This window comes from Gastrolobium bilobum, unplaced genomic scaffold (assembly GCF_033153095.1).
Source record: "Gastrolobium bilobum isolate Gb01-03AN ecotype WA unplaced genomic scaffold, APGP_CSIRO_Gbil_v1 utg7888, whole genome shotgun sequence".
Taxonomy (NCBI): domain Eukaryota; kingdom Viridiplantae; phylum Streptophyta; class Magnoliopsida; order Fabales; family Fabaceae; genus Gastrolobium; species Gastrolobium bilobum.
This window is the reverse complement of record NW_026898738.1, coordinates 152,673-172,613: the sequence shown is the minus strand read 5'-3', so window position 1 is coordinate 172,613 and position 19,941 is coordinate 152,673. Positions and strand designations below refer to the sequence as shown.

Sequence of the window (19,941 nt, the reverse complement as noted above, 5' to 3'; positions counted from 1 at the left end):
GGATATTGTGAGGCCTATTCGCTATTATAAGACTATTTTATCAAAGGGTTCAGTGTATATTATTCAAAAGGATACAATTTGTGTTCTTTTAAGTAATTTATACAGAGTATGACTGTGTAATTCTAATTTTTTTTTTATTTTACACGTTAGCGATGTGATTAAGAAGAGAGAAAAAGAAATAACTTTTTAAATTTATATAAAATATGACCGATCATACTTTGTGTAAATTATCTAAAATGATAGTTTTTTTAAAAATCCAAATGGTCCATGTTCTTTTCCCATGGATAACCCATGTGAATCATGCTGCTTTCTTTACCATGCATCCATCTTATGCAGATATAATTCGATTAATGAATCCAGCCTTACTTGCTCCCCATCCCTCAGGCATGTAAAATAAAGGCAGTGGTGAAGCACCATTGGAATGTGAGCCAATGTAGCATAGAGTGCCTGATGTGGCTTTTTCCTTGAGTATCAAGAGGATCCTTTTGGATCAAACGGTGATAGCTCAGTTGGAGTATGAGAGCAAAGCAGGTGGGGATAAGAGTATGTGTTCAAATCTCCCTAGTATCACCTTTAGGAGAGATTTAAAACTTTAATCCTGAATCCATTGCGAATCGAATTAGTTGCGAAACAATGAACTGATTGGAATATTTTCAAAAAAAAAAAACATGATCCTTTTGGTTTTGAATTATTATAACCATAAACTCCAGAATTAGGATATATATAAAGGAAAAGATCCATTTATATTTTTTTTTTATAAATTACATTAAGTATGACCGGTTAGACATAGTGTAGTTTGTAAGAGTTTGTAAACAAAAAGTTTATAAATAACTTTCCCCTATATATAGATATAGGGTTTAGTGGATCTACATTGATTGGATCTAAAATTTGGCGCGATAAAAAAATTATAATTATGTACTATATATAGTATATAGTTATAATATTAAAGTTATATTTTTCCTCTCTTCGGGATTTTAACTATGTACTACGGTTAGTGCATAATTATAATATTAAAATTATTTTTTTCTTCTCTCCTCAGTAACCTTTCATAAAAATTTTGGGTGACATAAGAAAAAAAATAACTTTAATATTATAATTTTATATTACCCGTAATACATAGTTAAATTTATGAAGATAGAGAAAAAACACACAACTTTAATATCATAACTATACACTACCCGTAGTACATAGTTATAATTTTTTGACTGCACCTAACATTAGATCTAGTCACATGACAAATCATTTTGCCATATATATATATATAGGGGCATGATCAATTCATACAAATATAAGAATAATAACAATTACACAAAATCTTAATAGTTGATTTTCGTGAATCTAACAGTTATAATTTATTGGGTCACATTTATTAATTAATTATTAATTATCAATAAATTATAACTATAAGATTCATGAAAATCAACGGTTAAAATTTGGTGTAAGAGTTATTATTCTTACACTGGTATAAGTTGATTATATATATATATATCTTAACCGTTGATGGACGAAAATCATCGGTTGGTATTTGTTGTGTAATTAATGATTAATTAATATTAATTTCTTCGTATAACTTCCTAAATTATAACCGTTGGATGCACGGAAATCAACGGTTAAGATGTGGTGTAAGACTTATTAAACTTACACCGGTGTAAAATGATCCTGATCCATATATATATATATATATATATATGTGCGTGTAAACTCATAACATTTTATTAAATATATTACAGCTTTTATTATATTTATTATACAGAAAAATATTTCTGCAATTAATGCAGATAAGTTATCTGTATTTTTTTTTTTGATAACATAAGTTATCTGTATTTACTTCCAAAACGACGTCGTTTTGGGATTGAAACATTAGAAAATAATAATTATAAAGACTATGATAACCCTGAAATAAATTAAAATTATAAAAATACCATGATTTTCACCCTAAAACGACGTTGTATTCGGCTTACTGCAAATAACTTTTCTGCAGTAACTGCAGAAAAAGCAAACCCTTTATTATATTCGTCGTAGATATTTTGACAATGAAAAGAGATATTTATTTTTATTCTTTTCTAAATTCTAAATGTTAGTTTACAAAAAAAAAATAAAAAATCTAAATGTTAATGATTAAGGAGGCCTATCATGTGCTAATCATACCAAATCAACCGTTAATATTAGTGCATGCTAGGCAACAATTTAAAAAGAAATAATTTTTTTTTTAAATTATACTTTTTATAAACTAATTTAATCTAAATGAACTCTAAAATTTTGTATAATAAAGATAAACAATCAAAGGATTATCTAGTCACGCCCTAAAAAAAGGAGTGGATCCATCATCAAGTCTGTTGCTATTTTGTTGTTAATATGGGCTTAGATATTAGGGAATGCGTATGATAAGAAGGAAGGGGAATCTGATGAGGAAAATGACCGTAGGTCATAGATTTGGCCCACTCATAAGACCATTTCCTTTGCATAAATCTCAATATCAAAGCCTCTATGCTTATAGGGCTTTCATTGCAACTCTGATTAGAGACTCCCATTGCACTTTATTCTACAGATTTCAATTTTCTTTGCGCGTCTTTAACTATTCCAAAAATATCCGATAATATTGTTGAGATAGGAAAATTAAGAATTTCGATGCTAAACAAATGAAGATTGAGTATCAACTATCGAGGACCAACAACAATATTTGAAATTTAATTGGTTTTTATTATTTTCGGTGTTTTCGCTTCGCCCAGCCCGTATATTGTTATAATTTGAAAGTGCGATTGTAAGATTGGCCTGCTCCGTTGAAAAGGCCTTAACAATTAAATGGGCTATGGTCAAGTTGGACCCCATTCTATTTGATAGCCTTTGTTTAAATTTAAACAAAGAGATATGATCCGTTTACAAATTTTTTTTACAAATTACATTAAGTACGACCAGTCGTACACTGCATGATTAAAGTATGATCGGTCGTACTTAGTGTAGTTTGTAAGAGTTTGTAAACAAAAAAGTTTGTAAATATAACCTGCTCCTTATACAAAATTTAGTATTTTTGTATTTTAATGGTCATTGTCCTTCCCTTATCCCTTATAAAACATCCCAGGGTAGTGGCTACCGTAGGGTTTTAACAAAGACTACATGGGTTGAAGATGAGTGTGTGAAAACCCTTTATGTCTATCAAAAGTCAAAACTGCTTGAACCGATTCATTCAGCCAAAATAGGAAACAAGAAAGGAAAAGACAAGGAGTCATGAACAATAGAAGAGAAGGCAGTCATTTTTTATTTTATTTTTCTAAAAAAGGAGAGACCAAGATGACTTTTTAGAGAAAGATATATGTTATTATGGACGACTAAGAATAATAAGAATGAGGCTAAGAGCTTATTTTGATGTGTTTTTTTTAGAGAAAGATAGATGTTATTATGGACGACTGAGAATAATAAAAAAGAAAACCCTTTATGATCTTTGCAAAAAAAATTAAGTATTGTTATTTTTTTTAACATGTTTGGATTTTTACTTTTTTTGAAAAAGATAAAATAAAATACTGGAAAAAAATACAAATGTATTTTCTTTTTTAAAATTGGTTTTTTAGCTTCTAATTGTTTTACAACATGAAAAACCTATGAAACAAATTCTTGGGTGGTGACAGTGATGATGGTGGCAGTGGCATCTTCGTCGTTGTCATGGTGGTGGTACAATGACGATAGTGGCAATGTGTTGGGATGGTGGTGGTGATGATGATGATAGTGGTTGAGAGTGATTGAGAGAGACAAATATTTCTCATTTTGTACTTGTAACAAAAATATTGAAATTTTTTAATTTTTTTTTGTTCCTCAACTTAGAAATTGAACTGATTTATTCTCGTGAACAAAAAAATAAACCAATTTTGTGAAACACTATTTATATCCATTTCTGTTCTCGATAATAAAAATTGAAAAAAAAAATGATTCTGAAAAGGTTGTCATGTCTCTAGGTATATATCGTAACAAGTCACACCTTGCAAACCAAATATATAATAATGAAACATTTTAAAAATTTTAAAAACACTTTAAATCAAACTTTTTCACCTAGCTTTTGAAAATTGAACTCATAACTAAGGGTCTAAAAAAGGATAAGTAAAATTAAATAAAAAAATGATTTTGATCTAACGTGACCTAATCAATAAATCTGAAGATGTCATAATTAACTATTTTAACTATCAAGATTATATTTTAAGTTTGTTTAAATATTATTTTAAAATAAATGTTCATCTATTTTAAGTAAAAAAAAAAAAACTTTAATGTAAATTAATTTTTCATATAACACAAGTTTTCACGTACAGCAATGGAAAGGCAATACTGCAAAAATAGATCCTTGGAATATCTTATCGTGGTGGATTTTTCATAGAATTTGGTCGGGCATCATAATCTGCGCAAGCCACGCGATAATGTAAATCTGTAAAGTAAAATCCATGCCAGCGTAGATCAAATACTCGATACCTTGCATTCATGGTCTTTCTTTTTAGGTTGAAATATTCTAACAAATAGATGCCAATGGCATGGAACCCATTATTTCAATGGCTGGGGTTACCGAAAATAACGATAGTGGCAGACAGAGTACGGTTCATGAAAAACACCTTTGACCCACTTACTCGGACAATAGATAATGTCAAAAATCTAAGTAACGACTACAACTAATCTCCTTTCCTTGAAATGCATAACTTTCCCTTAATTAGTATGTTTGAGAAATGATTTAGGAATTATTAATTTTTAATGATGTTTTAAACTCAACTAGAGAGATAATTTATCTTTTATAAATCATATGCACTTTTTAGTTACCCGATATTTTTTCCTTTAAGGTGATGTTTGGTTGGGGAGAAGTAAAATTTTTGATGGGTAAGTGTATGTGGGTATCTGTCTTCACCACGTTTGGTTGGGGATTTTCAATAGATTTTCCCATCTAACTCACTTGGCTAGGAAACGAGAAAGAGGACCAAAAATTGGAGAAATGCACTGTTCAGAAACCGTTTGAAGATGTTGAATTGTTGTTCAAAATCGGATAAATGAAAAAGGTGATGAAATATTGGTCAAGTTTACCCCTGCTTCAGTTTACTGCGTAAGAAAAAAAATAGGTTCTGAACAGTATAACACGGAGGTGTTTTTTTAGGATATTTTTGTAAATTTCATTAAATTTTTCCATCAATATTTTATCTTCAACCAAACACACATTCAGAAATTTAATTCAATTTTCCTGGTAAAATTTTGCCCAACCAAACAACTTTTTTACAACTTTCCTATCTAACTCACTTTTCTTCCAGATCTCTAGTATTTACATTTCCCTAGTATTAAAAAATTTCTCCCCAACCAAACACTACCTAAAGGGCTCCTAGGTATAAACCTCTCACTATTGGTTATAAAATGACGAAAATCAAAACTATGATTTTCCAGCTTCAGATTTTCTTTCAAAAGTGGTTTAAAAATCACCATCTTTTTTCCCCCCGGATGTGAGGAAACTTTACTATTTTAATAGTAATTAAACATTGATAAAATAATTCCAAACAAGTACATATTTCCTAAGCCGGCTTTAATTTCTAGTAACAAGAAATCAAGAATCATATGCCATAAGCAATCAGTAATTCTTCAGAATATATGTCCTTTCTTTCCTTAAGTTTTTTATAATTTCGCAGGTACCATGAGAACATAAAGTATCTAACAAACTAAAAGTTACTGAAACAAAAAAGATTAAAAAAAACCTTTTTTAAGATATACTCTCCTCCTTTGTATAGATGACATTCAATTTTATGTCTAATTGACCTCTTTAAATATATACAAAACTTTAATATTATGTCATCTTAAAAGAGCTCTCTCATCAAATGAGAAGGGTTCAACATTGATCACACATTCACAACTTGATTATGGGCCTGAGAGAATGGCGGATAGTCTCATTTTGGGGTTTTTTGGTCATTGTGTCTCTAATTAAATTAAAAAATACGACTTTGTTCCTGAATCAAAATATTTCAAGTACATTGTTGACAAGTTAACAAGTTATGTACTCGAGTATAGAATGTTGATACTCGAGTATATTGCGTGAAACAATAAATACTCAAGTACATAAGTGATATACTCAAGTATTATTCGTGATCTAGATTTTTATGAACATTTACTCGAGGAAAGGGTAGTGTACTCGAATACATGTTCACAATAGTAAAAAAAAACCTGAAATATATTGTAACTTGTTACTATGCAAAGAGATTCAAGGCTCTAAGAAGAACCTGTTGCCCTTCTGAGACAGATTTTGTTCAGTTCCTTAGTCGTTGCAAGAAGTGGGGACCTAGGGAGGAAAGAGCAATGTTTTCTTTGCAAAAGCCTTGGATGATATATTTATTATCAAACAGGTTACAAAGACAGAGCTTGAGTCATTTACCAAGTTTGCACCAGCTTATTTCAAGTATTTATCTAAGTCAATCAGCATAGGAGGCCCAACTTGTCTAGCAAAGATCTTGGGCATTTATCAGGTAACTTCAAAGCACCTTAAAGGAAGGAAGGAAACGAAAATGAATGTTTTGGTTATGGAAAATCTTCTTAACATTCATTCTTTACCTGTAGAATTGAAGTGTACCTTCTTCTAGTAATATAATATTGTGTATATTGTTACCGTCAATAAATGTAGGACAATGTTTTTCTCATGCTATTGGAGAGGAGGAAATCTCCTACACACTCAAATTTATAGTGGGACCCACACATAAAAAATAAAAAAAATAAAAAAAATTATTGCACGCAAAACTAACTCTCGCTAACATGAGAAGAGAGCTCTCCTACAAAGAATTCTTTTTCCCATAAATGTAATGGACTATTCATTACTGGTTGGTGTGGAAGAGGAAAAATATATGGAGGAAGTATCATTGATTTTGTGGCAATATACATAGGGTAAAAACGAGATACTCCAGTACGTACAAACCTTTCTACTCGAATATGTTTGTTACGTACTTGAGTCAGTGAATGGTCAAATAAGAATATATTGGTGTTATATTTAGGAAAAATATCATATTTTTAAAATAGTTTAAAAATAAGGACATAGTGATATTTTTTAATTTTAATTAAGGGCACAATGGTAAAAAAGATTTCATTTTGGTCTTAACAAAGCGGACAATAGGGGTTGGTGGAACTCCAACTAGCTATTCAACCTTTTGTAGTGACCATTGGAGATCCTGCTAAGTCCATCTTATTCTATCTCTTCCATGTGAGTTATATAAGGGAAATTACTTTGGATAACTTGCACCATTTGGTTAGGAAGCCAATCATAAAAAACCGATACATTCCATTGTCCTCTAGAATTCACATAATCAACACTTTTTTGTTGTATTCATCTACTGGAAAAATAACATTGACTTGGTCGATGAACCTGAGATCACCACTTTGCCGTCTATCCTGCCAAAATCTTACATGGGTACCATACACAATTTCTCTATTTTCTTCAAAGGCATTATTACACATTCAACATATATTTGTCCATAAACCGGAATCCCTTAGTCTGGTGGTAAATATATTAGTTCCCCTTTTACTATTGCAATACTTATTTCTGATGACTTCCACCCATAAAGCATCTTACTCACATGTGGATTTTCCAAGCAAGCTTTGCAAGGAAAGCATCATTCACAGTCGAGAGTTTCTTGATTCCCAGCCTTTCAATAACTTTTAGCTTTTTAATAGTGTCTTAACTAATGAGATGAAGCTGATGTTGATTTAGCTTATCCCCCAGATTTAGCTTTGTCTCAACCTTTGGACCATTTCGGCCAGCTCGGATTGACTTCCACAATCCTACAATGTTAATAATGTGAAGAAGTTTTTTCGTTCCCTTAATGAACAAATATAGTGGGAGTGGATCACATTGTCTCGCTTCCCCTATTGGTTTGAAATTGCTAGTCATCTCTCTATTCCAAAAGAACATTGATGGTAGGAGAACATACTACTTGCATTATCAGATGGACTAAGTATGAAGGCAACTTCATGTCGTTGATAGTATTCTGAATGAAATTTCAATTGAGCTTATCATGTGCTTTTTTGAGATCGATCCTTATTGTCATTACTTCAAATTTTCTTAAAACATATAATTTAGGCATACATTTTCTATCTTTGGCCTTTTTATAAATTTAAAGTTGCCTTCACCACTTTTACGCAATTAGCTATTATCTCTAAGGGGGCGTTTGGTTGAGGAGAAATTTTTTAAATACTAAGGAAATGTAATTACTAGGAAAATGGTTACAAAGTGAGTTTGATACGAAAATGTAAAAAAAGTTGTTTGGTTGACCGAAATATTACCAGAAAAATTTATTTAAATTTGCAAAATCTATGTTCGGGAGAAACTTCGCACATGTTTTTTCACTTCCCCAGTTAACTCAAACTACCACATCTCAACTGACCATTTTGTAACAGTGAATTTCATCCAAAAATCAACACAAAAGTCAATCCCCATCCATCCTATTTGTCTAGTATTTTTTTTAAAAACCTGAACCAAAGGTGATATTTTTCAATACCCACTTACACTTTCCCATTAATCTCAAAATAAATCTTCAACCAATAGGCTTTTAACTTTCACCAAAATTGCAAGGGGTGTGAATACGGAGACGAAGGTACTTATAATTGGTTATTAGTGATTAATTATATGTGGGGGAGTGAGTAATTAGTGATTAATTTCTTATTAGTATAAATTGATAATTGTTAATGTAATTTTATTAATTAATAATTAATAATTAATAAAACATGTAAATAAAAGTTTATGTGAGATTAAATACCGGTATCCTATACCATCGGCTAGTATCAGTAACTCACATTGATACAATTTCCACTTCCAAAAGTTCAAAATCTTAGTATCCTATAGGATAAGAAGTAATTTTATCTTCTTCTATATGTGACAAAAACAAAAATAAACGTTTGGCAAATGACTAAAAATGGATTTCATGAGTAAATTAAAACGGGATTGGGGCCACCTTACTTTAACTTATTTCCATCAACAGTGGAGTAGTTCAGGAATGTTCTAAACATGAAAATCTGCGGTGCATCAATTCGATCCATCAAATAAACTTTAGAGGCTGGACTGAACATATATATATGCTATTTGTCTTGCTAGAATCCTGAAAGGAACAAAAAAAAGGGATGAAAATTTAGGACAAAATAATGTACCGGAGGAGATTGTTTTAACATATATATCAGATAGTGTGCTTAACGAAGAATATATGAATAAATGAACCCGCATAGTGTATCACAGCACAGTTTGTGCGCATATTCCCCAATCGTAGGGATCTAAAGCCGAAAGGTGTAAATTCCTTAGTTAAATGCTTGGAGTCACGAGTAAGGAAATCTAAAACTAGATTTGTAGGACAAGACATTATGTTTATGTAATTCAAATGATATTGTGTGCTTTGTCTTTTTCTGTCACTGGGTAATGAATTCATGCTTTTCCCTGTGAAGGAATGGGTTCAAGCCAAGAGGGAAAAATAGTGCAGCCTTTTTCGTGAGGATGCCAAAAGCTGTTCATCTTTTTGAGCTTAGGCTCAAAATTGTAGGGCCATGTGTGTTTGTGCGCGTTTAAGATAAAAGATTTTAATTGGTGCTTAAGTGCTGAGCAGGTGAGGTAAAAGTTTATTATTTTTGAGAAAAATTTAACCTTTAATACTGAACTTGTTTCGATCTCCGAATTAGTTCATATATAATTTATAGGATTATCGAGGAATAATCTCAAAAAAAAAGAAAAAAAGAAAAGAAAGAGAAAGGTCTTTTGCAAAGTGAGTGATGAGAGAAAAGCCATCATTGCTAAGGAGGGAGTGAAAGGTTTGTTCATTGGCATGGGCCCTAAATGAAATGTCAAAGGTCACGGCATCCAATCCAACAGAAGGCCTGCCCCTAACAAATCTCCCAAAATCCGATGCCTAATCATTTGAGTTTAATTTAAATTACGACAAGTCTTTCATTTTTATAAAAGGTTAATGTAAAAAAGTATACCCCTTTTGTGAAAGTAATCTCCATGCTTTTCTATGATTCATGGGTCTCACCTTTACAATAAAAAGATTCAAATTTTTTTGAATGCCATCCCATACATCTCCCTCTCTTGTCTCATCATTCTAATTTTAAACCCAAAGTTGAAATGATAAAAGATCATGATCCATCAATCAATGAAATGAAAAAGGTTACTAACTTTTGGATTGATAATATCCCCCGGCCAGCCGTTTCAGGCAAAGACAAGCCACTTTAACTTCACAAATTATAAAGATTCCAGCTGAGGAGTGCTTGAAGAGAAGACCTTTCCATAATTTCAATCCTCTTCTTTTTAGGCAAATGTTTCAGAAATTTTCAAAATTGGACATTATATGATTGGCTGCGTTGTGTTAACATTTATATTAAGGGCTTCTTTTGTCACAATGATGTTGGACAAAAAGATGAAATTCAGATATATATATATATATATAAGAAAAATATTTATGTAGTTACTGCAGATAAATTATATGCATTTACTCCCAAAATGACGTCGTTTTGGGATTGAAAAATTAAAAAATTATAATTATAAAGACTATAATAACCCTGAAATAAATTAAAATTACAAAAACACCATGATTTATGGCCCAAAACAACATTGTATTAGGCTAATTACAGATAACTTATCTGCTGCAGAAAAAGTGAACTATATATATATATCACGTATTCTCTTTCAATACCTTATTTCCTCACTCTGATCGATTTAAATGTGCCATATATGGAGCGGGGACGTGGGGTAGACATTGGTATATTAATATAAAAAGCGCTTCAGCTTGAACTAATAATGGTAATCAAGCTTTGGGCATGTGCTGCTCAATGTTTACATAGGTAGCTGTCAATAGCTTTAAAAAAATAATTCGGTGTTGCTCTCTCTTCAACCCAAAAATATTTTTAGTAGTTTCGTAATATTAAATATTCCCTACATCACTTGTAAAAAAAAAAATTACTTAAAAATTATTCAATCTCTTTATAGTGAATATTACGTGAGTTCCACATTTTACTATTATAAATAAGGGAGTGGGAACAATATGCTCCTTCACCCCTTTTGCTGATATTTTGGCCATTCTTTTGTTCTCTTCTGAAATGTGAACAATAAATTTCAAAAAACAGCTGTGAAATTATTTTCTTTGATTATTTGATAATGGAATTTTCCCTTTTCTGTCTTGGATCGGAGTAGGAGGACAACCATGTGGAGACATATCACACGACGCTAGCTAGCTAGCCGAAATAGTCTTTTGACTTTGATTTTTCCAAATTGAATCCATGCATTAAAAAGATTATTGATTTTCGAACTCAATTATTTTAACTAGAGAGATTAATTAAGGTCCTGGACTCCAACTAACTCTATACGCGAACAAATCAAGCACACCATCAATGTTCCATTGAGTGGTGTCGAGTATCGACCTACAATTATCACTTTTAATTTAAAACCACATTGTAGACTTTCCACATGGCTCATGCATTAAATCCATCAAGATAAAAAGTCTTATTCATAGAGTGTAATAGAGCATGCACGCGCACCACTTTTCTTTTCTCTTTCCTTCAGACGAAGCGTATGGTGCGAAATCGAAATGATGGATAGCTAAATCAATGGACACTTTTTGCATTATCATTTTTTAGCCAATAATATTTTAAATGCCTTGATTATTGGTTGAAATGGCCACATCGCCATTTTTATTTTTATTTTGGTAATCACATCATCGAAGCATCGGGATTTTATTTTGGCACATCATTGGCTACATATTCTCCCGCCAGTATAAATAATGTATGCCTCTAATATACCTAAAATCTATTAAAAAGTCAAAGTAATAAATATTATATAAAAAAAAAAGTTTACGTCGTGGATGAACATGCTTGAATTATTTGTGCTAAAGGTTGTGTCTACTCTTTTTACAAAAATAAAATAAAATAAAATGTAAATTAGTGCCCTTAATTATAATCATTAATTTGACCAATAGTATTTATAATTAATATACTTAATCTTTCGTATATAACAAGTAATATCAATTTTAAATTTGATAATTTATTTAATACATTACAATTAATTACATGAGATTAATTACTAAAGTTAATTAAAACAACAGATTAATTTATCATATATTGAGAGTTTAAACTAAAAATCATAGATGCTATTTACAAATGAAGAGAATAATTTACATTTTTTAAAACAACTATTAAAAAAAGGTGTGAATGTTTGGAGCCAGAAGCACGTTACATACGCACCCCACCAATTTTTTTATGATAAATATAACTGAGACATTTTTTTATTTTTTAATATTTTTTAATTAATGAGTTACGTTTTGCTTGATAATTAGAAAATGATTTTAAAATAAATATGAAACGTAATTAAATAACAAAAGATATGTAATAAAGAATACTATAAAAGGCGTGTCGAGATTTGCGTGTTTTATATATAGGTATAATTTGATATGTTTAAAATACACATTAACATATCTTTGATTTTGATAAAACGAGATTGCGGCGGCTAACAATTCCCCAAATCTTGCCACCAATTTCTCCTAGAATCTGCAATTTTATAATTGACGTTAATTAAAAAATTAAAAAAAAAATGTAGAAGAAGAACAATAGAGTAGTGGAGGGTGTAAGAAAGCAGACATTAGAGGTAAACCCAGAATAGAAGGTGCGACAGGAACACGAAGATACATACGGGTTTGTCTGTGTTGTTCAATCTATGCTGCACATTGTACATTCTCTGGATTATAATCGCACACAAGTCAAAACCAAAATCCATATATATTAATAATATGATACAAACTGGTGCCATTGTATATGTCTAATATATCATAGACACAAATTATGTAATAAACATTGAAACCTCCAGGTTTCTTTATATGGCTGTATAATATGATTAAAAGCACAATTAGAATTTTAAGGCAAAAAAAAAGAAAAAGTAGAGAAAGAGAGAAAGACAAGAAAATAAAAAATAAAAAAAGTGTTTAATTAATTTGATGGTCATGGTTAAGATGAGGATACCAAGATTCTCTCTTTCATGCATTAGTGTTGTACTAATGAAATTATATATATGAATCTCCTCTTTTTTTTCTTTTTTCTTATTCTTTTTTCCATTTGATCGTTCCTAATCAGAAGAACAATTAATCCATGATTCCACCATACCTTCGCTTCTTGCAGCCACAACACACTCTGGTCCCTTCTCTCCATGAAAATCTGATGGAGAAGCCGAGAAGTTTACTTTGCCATTTGATACTCGCTCTTGGATATTACTACTACTGTAGTTGACAATGCCATTAAGAGATCTCAAAACTCCTCCTTGATCACCATCGTTGTTGGTAATGGTGCTCGTTCTTTGGGCCCATTCCGCTGAAGGATTCCTCATGTTGTTGTTGTTGTTGACCATCGACAATGCTCCATCCGATGAAGACGGAACCATGTTCTGATGAAGACAACCAACGTTGGTGTTAACTTGCGCATGTCTCATTAATCCTAATTCATCCAAGACACCCATCTTCAGATGCGAATGATCAACATTGGGCGTGATTTCCAAGGAGGATGGTTGAGTTTTAGAGGCAAGAACAGAAGAATTCCCAAGAGGGTACTTTGGTGGTGGTTGAAGGAATGATTGGAAGCTGAGAATTGGGTTGTGCATGTTGCTGTTGTTGTTGTTCACGCTGAGATGCTGCTGCTGCTGTTGGTAGTTAATGGAGGTTGAATTAGTAGAAGTGTTATTGGTTGTTGAATTATTAGATGCTAAAGTGTCCACCATGGGATTAGAGGAAGGTTGAAAAGGATGAACTTTCTGTGCAAAAGGGCGAAGAAGATAAGGTGGTGGTGGAGGTTCCAAATGGGTGGACACGGATCTTAAAGCTGAAGTAGCAACAGAACCAAAGAGATCCAACCTGGTCCTTGGGAAAGACGAAGAAGAGGGGAAGGGTGGTGCTGGGATACCAGTGAATTCCTGAACCATGGCTCGGAAATTTGTGGTGTCAGTAGTGAGCACAGTAGTTGGTGCACGCCTAGAAGCTCTTGACCTTTTCTTTGGGTTTCGAACCATGCTTGTGTTGGTGTTGGTGTTGGTGCTGTTGTTATGAGCTTGATCATTGGTGGCTGAAACCGAAATTAATCCACCTCGTGAAACACTTTCTTGGGGTAGTAGTGAGTGTTGTGTGGTGGGAAAAGCACCAACGTTAACGCCTCTTGTTTGACCTGCCAATTGACTTAAGAGAAAACCTTGGTTCTGTTGAGAGGATGAACAAGGTATCAAGGAACCAAGATTGGTTTGGTTTGGTTCGGATCTAGCAGCTTTGGACCACACCATGTCGAGGTTTAGAAGTGAGTTTGTGTTGGGATATTGTGATGTCGGTCTTTGTATTGGATCCAAGTAATTGGATAAAGGGTCGAACATATGGATGTGGTGGTGGTGTTGTGGTGGGTTTAGATGATGGAAGGAACCAACATGGCTTTGTTGTTGTTGTTGTTGTTGTGGTGGTGGGTTATTGTTCAAGAACGCAGAGATGTTTGATTCGGCGCGTGAATCGTACTCTTCATCACCACCACTTGAGGATTGCATACTCCCACTGTTTCCCGAATCCATATGAGAGCAAAAAATGGAAAGACGTAAGGGATGAGAAAGCGATGTGTTGGGTGCAGAGAGATTTTGTTACTTACACACATACCCCATATTTAAGAGGAAGCTACAAAATGAGGTAGGGGTATGGGACAAAGAGAAAAACCAAAAATAACATAAGAGAAGGGGGAGTTTCTGGTTCTGATTATGGAAGAAATTAAAGAAAGCTAGTTTTTTTTTTTTCTTTCTTAGGAAAAGTAGCCACACCCACGTCTTCAAGTCTCTGATCTGCACAAACCCGTACAGTGCCTTGCCTCACTTTTACTTAATTTGTCTTTGAACAAAAGGAAAAGGATAGATATATATACGTAAACAAGAGAATGAACAGCACACGGATGATCGTGTGTGTATTTAATACTAGCAATTGCAGAGAAGATGTGTAAACAAACTTAAGTTACACTGTTTGGGTTGTGACTTGTGAGTTTGGAGTGTAAGAGAGAACTCTATAATATGATGACTCCTCTTACCTCTTTGTCATGGATTTTGGATTACTTGTGAAATTGAGAGAGGGATCCTCTGTATTAGGGTTTCACAAGTGAAATAGAAAAAAGGAACAGAAAGTGTGTGTGTTTGTGTGTGTGCGTGTGAGAGAGAGAGAGAGAGAACGGGAGGGGGGGCCGGGGGAGAAGAAAAGGATGGTTCTCTAGCATTTTCTTTCTCTGAAAAGATGGGGTTTCATCTGGGAAAAGATCAGAGTGGGGTAGCCATGGGAGGTGGTGATGGCAGGCTTCAATAGGTCAAAGTATATTAAGAGTTGTGGTGTTTTGATTTGTAATGTGAAATGGAGAAACGAAGTGAGGTTATTATGGGAAGATATTAATTACTTAATTAATTGTATTATTAATTAATAGTACTTTTTTATTAAAAAAATATTAAAAAGATCTCCATGATAGATTTTTTTTTTTGGGAGGGAAAGGAGGGATAATGAGGTGGGCAGTGGTGGTAGTTGTTGAATTGCATAAAGACAACCACCATATTTAGCTTTCCTAAACGAATCGAATACAAATACGTTCATATATAATATCTAGATGGATTTTCATTTTATCCTTTAACATAACACAACAAATTTTCCTACACTCACAACATTTTGTAGGGTCCACACTTTTTAAAACAAAAAAATAAATAAAAAATTATGGCACGCAAAACGAATCTCTATAACATTACACAATCACTTTTCCTACAACATAACTCTTATAAAACCCTATCTAGATTTAATGATTTATGCACATAAAAAGAAATTAATTCTTTTGGCGGTAAAGTTAAACCATCAAGCTTTATATACCCACCAATAATATTCATAACAAAAAAACGAAGAAATGTGTGAACTTATTTGTCCAATAGATTTGACCTAGTCAGAAACAGTTATTTATAAATAAATAGTAGAAAAATAATACCAAATATATATATATATATATATATATATATATATATATATATATATATATATAAATAAAAGCTGAGGGAATCTTTCACAGTATTCCTCTGCTAAAAGATGTGGAAAAATCATGATATTTATCGTGTAAGCCTAATATATTCTACTTTGAGATGATTGTTTTCTTTTTTTTTTTTGGATACATGAGATGATTGTTTTGTGGTAACATCTTTCTTGCTCTTATGATTCATCTATATGCTAAATTGCTGAATCAGTTGAACAACGTATAAGTTCGCTCCAACAATCCAAACTAGAAACTAAATGGGAACGAAAGCTTTAGCTTTTTATTATTATTATTTGGAAGGGCCCTCTCGTCGCTTTTCAAAAATAATTCAAATTTAAAATCTTCAAAATAATCAACTTGGCTTGTAGAATATATAGCGGTCCTTGTCATTTATACGTGTAATATTTATATGCTTTTTCCTTTTTCATATACCTATGGTCTGTATTTGCCCCCTATACTATATAATATAGCCAAACATGTACACTCCGTTTCTCTCGTCTTCCAGGTCTACACGTAATATGTATGCATATAATTCACTTCCTAAAAATATTTTAACCTCATTTAAAACTTGAAACTTGGAATCTCATTTTAATGATATAAATAGTATATTTATTTATTATGATGACCAATTCTGAAAGAAAATGGGGGAGGGGTGTTGTTGGTTGTTGCGATTTCTCTAGATACGTAATAATATATAGCAGTATAACCTTATTGTTTTTTATATTTTAATTAAAAAAAATTGTGCTAGACAATTTTCTGAGTCCTTTAATGGGAACAACATGGGCCCTCAGTTATCCTTTCTGAATTCAAATTTTAATTTTAATTAAAAGTTTTATTGTGGTTACATTTATCGGAAGTTCTGTATATTGAATGCCACAAACACGCGCACACGAAAGTAAGGGAAAATAGATTATCCTATCACCATAATTAGGCTGTATTTGGTTCAAGAATTCTCAAAATTTGCTAGTGCATGTGGTAATCTTTGTTCTCCTTTGTTTGGTTGAAAGATTTTATAACTTTTATCTATCAAACACATTTGTCTATTTAAGTAGAAATGTGTGTTAAAAAGGAAAAAAACACTGTTGACGAATGCTTATTCTAACGTGGTATTTCTGTCAGAATCCGAGAATCGAAAAAAGTGGGTGAAGAGAGTGACATTAATACCTCTATGTGATATATGTTCTTAATGGTTCAAAATTTTTTAAAAATGGTTACTTTCGTAAATTTCATCCATTTTCCCATTAAATTTTTATTTTCAACCAAACATACATTCAATATATTTAATCCAATTTCTCCACTAATATTTTACGGTACCAAATAATTTTTTTTACATTTTCTTACCAAACTCATTTTCCAACTATTTTCTTATGTATATCATTTCTCTATTATTCGTAAAATTTCTCCTCAACCAAACGTTCCCTTAGAAAACGCGGGGTCAAATATGAAGAACTAGAACCCAATTACCGAAAGTTTTTAAAAAATAAAATTAAAAAGAAATAAGAACAATAGAGATATGTGACATGGTAAGAATCCGCGACTTTTGTTTCTTGTCCTCTTTGTTTTCCTGAATGTTTGGTCTTTCCGTTACTGAAGTTCCTACCGTGAAAATTTCTCTCAATCGCTTAGTGCTACGTACTACCGAGTGCTACGCACATTTTTTCTGTATATCGATTTGTTTATTAGGATAGATTATTTTATCTACTACTTTTTTGTCTATTTTTGTCTACTATCCTTCAACGCCGTTAGATCAGAATCTAAAAAAGAGATAGAAAGATAAATGTTAATTAAAATTCTGATCTAATTGTGTTTTAGAATAATAGACAAAAATAAACCAAAAAAATAATAAATAAAATAATCTATCCTTCTGTATTCCTTTAAATATATAAATATGAGTACAAAAATTTCAATGCATTAGGAGCATCGAATTCGATGTTTTTTTTATTAAAAAAATTTTTATTTTTTTTTTAAACCATATTTGTTAAATATTTTTTCATTAAATTCCAAAAAAATTCCCTTTTTAATAAAAAGGAAAAACCAAATTCAATACACTTATTACGTTAAAGTTTTTTTCCGTACACGTGGCCCTCCATTTATCTGACCAAAACTGTTGAACTAATTATGTATTGTTTACGTTACTTGAACATGTAAAACTACTTTAATTTGTATTAACTGGATGTGGTCACCGTCCCCTCCACCTACAATGATATGTGGTAAATCAAATAAAGATTGAGAAATGATGATGGGACCTCTAATCTAATGCCCATTATTGTCAAATGGATGGTTGGAATCTCGCTTATACCCGTTGTTGTCCACTGTTGATGCTGGCCGTCTGATCTCGCATGGACGGTTCGATTATAATCATTTTAATTTTTGGAGAATAGATTGCAGATTTTTGGATTGGGGGCCCCTAATGCTCCTGCACCTGTCCCTAATGCAGGCACATAATTTACATGTGGGGTTGTAAATGCCCACACTCATTTCCACTTATTTCTGTTTACAAATCCCTCATGGCATACCCTTTTTGCATACAAACGAAGCAATGAAATAATCTTAGGACCATATGCTTTAAATTGTATGATATACTTTATTGAAAAATATTATTTTCATCTTGTTTCTACTAAATGCATCCCCTCTCTAAACCATTACAAAAAAAGAGAGAAATTAATGACACGTATATTGAGTTTGATTCAAATTCGTGGACGTAGAATATTGTTAAATAATTTAAAGTGGGGATAATATATTAATATTGGTGGATTTGATTTTAAAATCCCCAGATGATCCCGAAGATCGAGGGGACTAATTAAACAGTATTACTTTACTGTCTTATTATAGATATAAATGTATATTTAATTAAGGACATGGAATAAGAGGTAATCTGCATGTCACGTAAGTGGCAGATGCAAATAAAAAAATGGTGTACCTTTTTGTTTGAGAAAGGGTTACGGCCAGATTTCTTTCATTCACGGACTGCTATATCTGAAGAACATTCATACAGCCATAAATGGAATTTAAGTTATAGTTTTTTGTAGACAGATAGTATAAGTGCTAAGAAGCCGTTTTGTTTAATTTTCCATTGTTTAATAAGATATGGAATATTTCAATAAAAAAATAAGCTATGTAATTATTTAAAATTTGACGATGGCTATAAGAGAAAAGAAAATTAGCAAGGACATCACAAATGCTTTCATAGTATATTTAATTATTTGTCATATTAACTTTTATTTATTCGTTCAATAAGATTTAAGAAAGAAAAAGAATAAAAATATATGCAGTTGTATTAATATAAGCCTACAAATTGGCCATGTATTAATTTATATATTGTGTCTTATTCCATTATCAACTTTTACTTTTAGAAGCGGATATAAGCAACCTTTCTAGTTTTTATACTTGTGCAAGAAAGAATCTTATGCTTGTTTTCTAGCTAAAGTAAAATGGAGTTTTTTACATATCGGAACGCATGCTCTTTTAAGAAAATTTATAATATTTACATATAGTTGAATATACCAGCCTCGGGTGCATGACATATCTTACTTAATTGATAAGCGGGTGTTTAGATGGGTTTTTTCGTAACAAGCTGTTTTTTTTTTTATTTTATTTTTTTATGTTTTTCAAGTTCTTTTAACCCATTTTTTGCGTTCAGATAGCAATTTTTTAAAAAAGTGTAATTTTAAAAAAGGTTAAAATGATATATATTTTTTTTAAAAAATGTCAAGTTACACACGCATAAGTAGTTGAACAAAATGATAAGCAAACTGATGAAGACAAGGCTTTAATTTAACCTTTGAAACTTTACTTGTAGAAGAGATACAATAAATAAATAAAGGGTTCGTTTTTTCTACAGTTACTGCAGATAAGTTATCTGCAGTAAGTCAATACGACGTCGTTTTGGGACATAAATCATGATGTTTTTGTAATTTTAAT

General features: G+C 31.7%; 1 protein-coding gene across 2 annotated transcripts; it reads right to left on the bottom strand.

Moving 5' to 3' along the window:
• Nucleotides 1–12,380: 12,380 nt before the first annotated feature.
• Nucleotides 12,381–15,300, bottom strand: LOC133283698 (uncharacterized). Of its 2 annotated transcripts, none has more exons than XM_061480603.1 (3): nt 13,117–15,300; nt 12,650–12,694; nt 12,381–12,507 (listed from the first exon to the last, which is right to left on the bottom strand). In XM_061480603.1, the coding sequence occupies exons 1-2, from the start codon at nt 14,549–14,551 to the stop codon at nt 12,672–12,674; spliced, it is 1,458 nt and encodes a 485-aa protein (XP_061336587.1). In that variant the 5' UTR covers nt 14,552–15,300; the 3' UTR covers nt 12,381–12,507; nt 12,650–12,671. The 2 variants fall into 2 exon arrangements, with proteins under 2 accessions (XP_061336587.1, XP_061336588.1); XM_061480604.1 differs by having other exon boundaries at nt 12,650–12,676.
• Nucleotides 15,301–19,941: the final 4,641 nt, after the last annotated feature.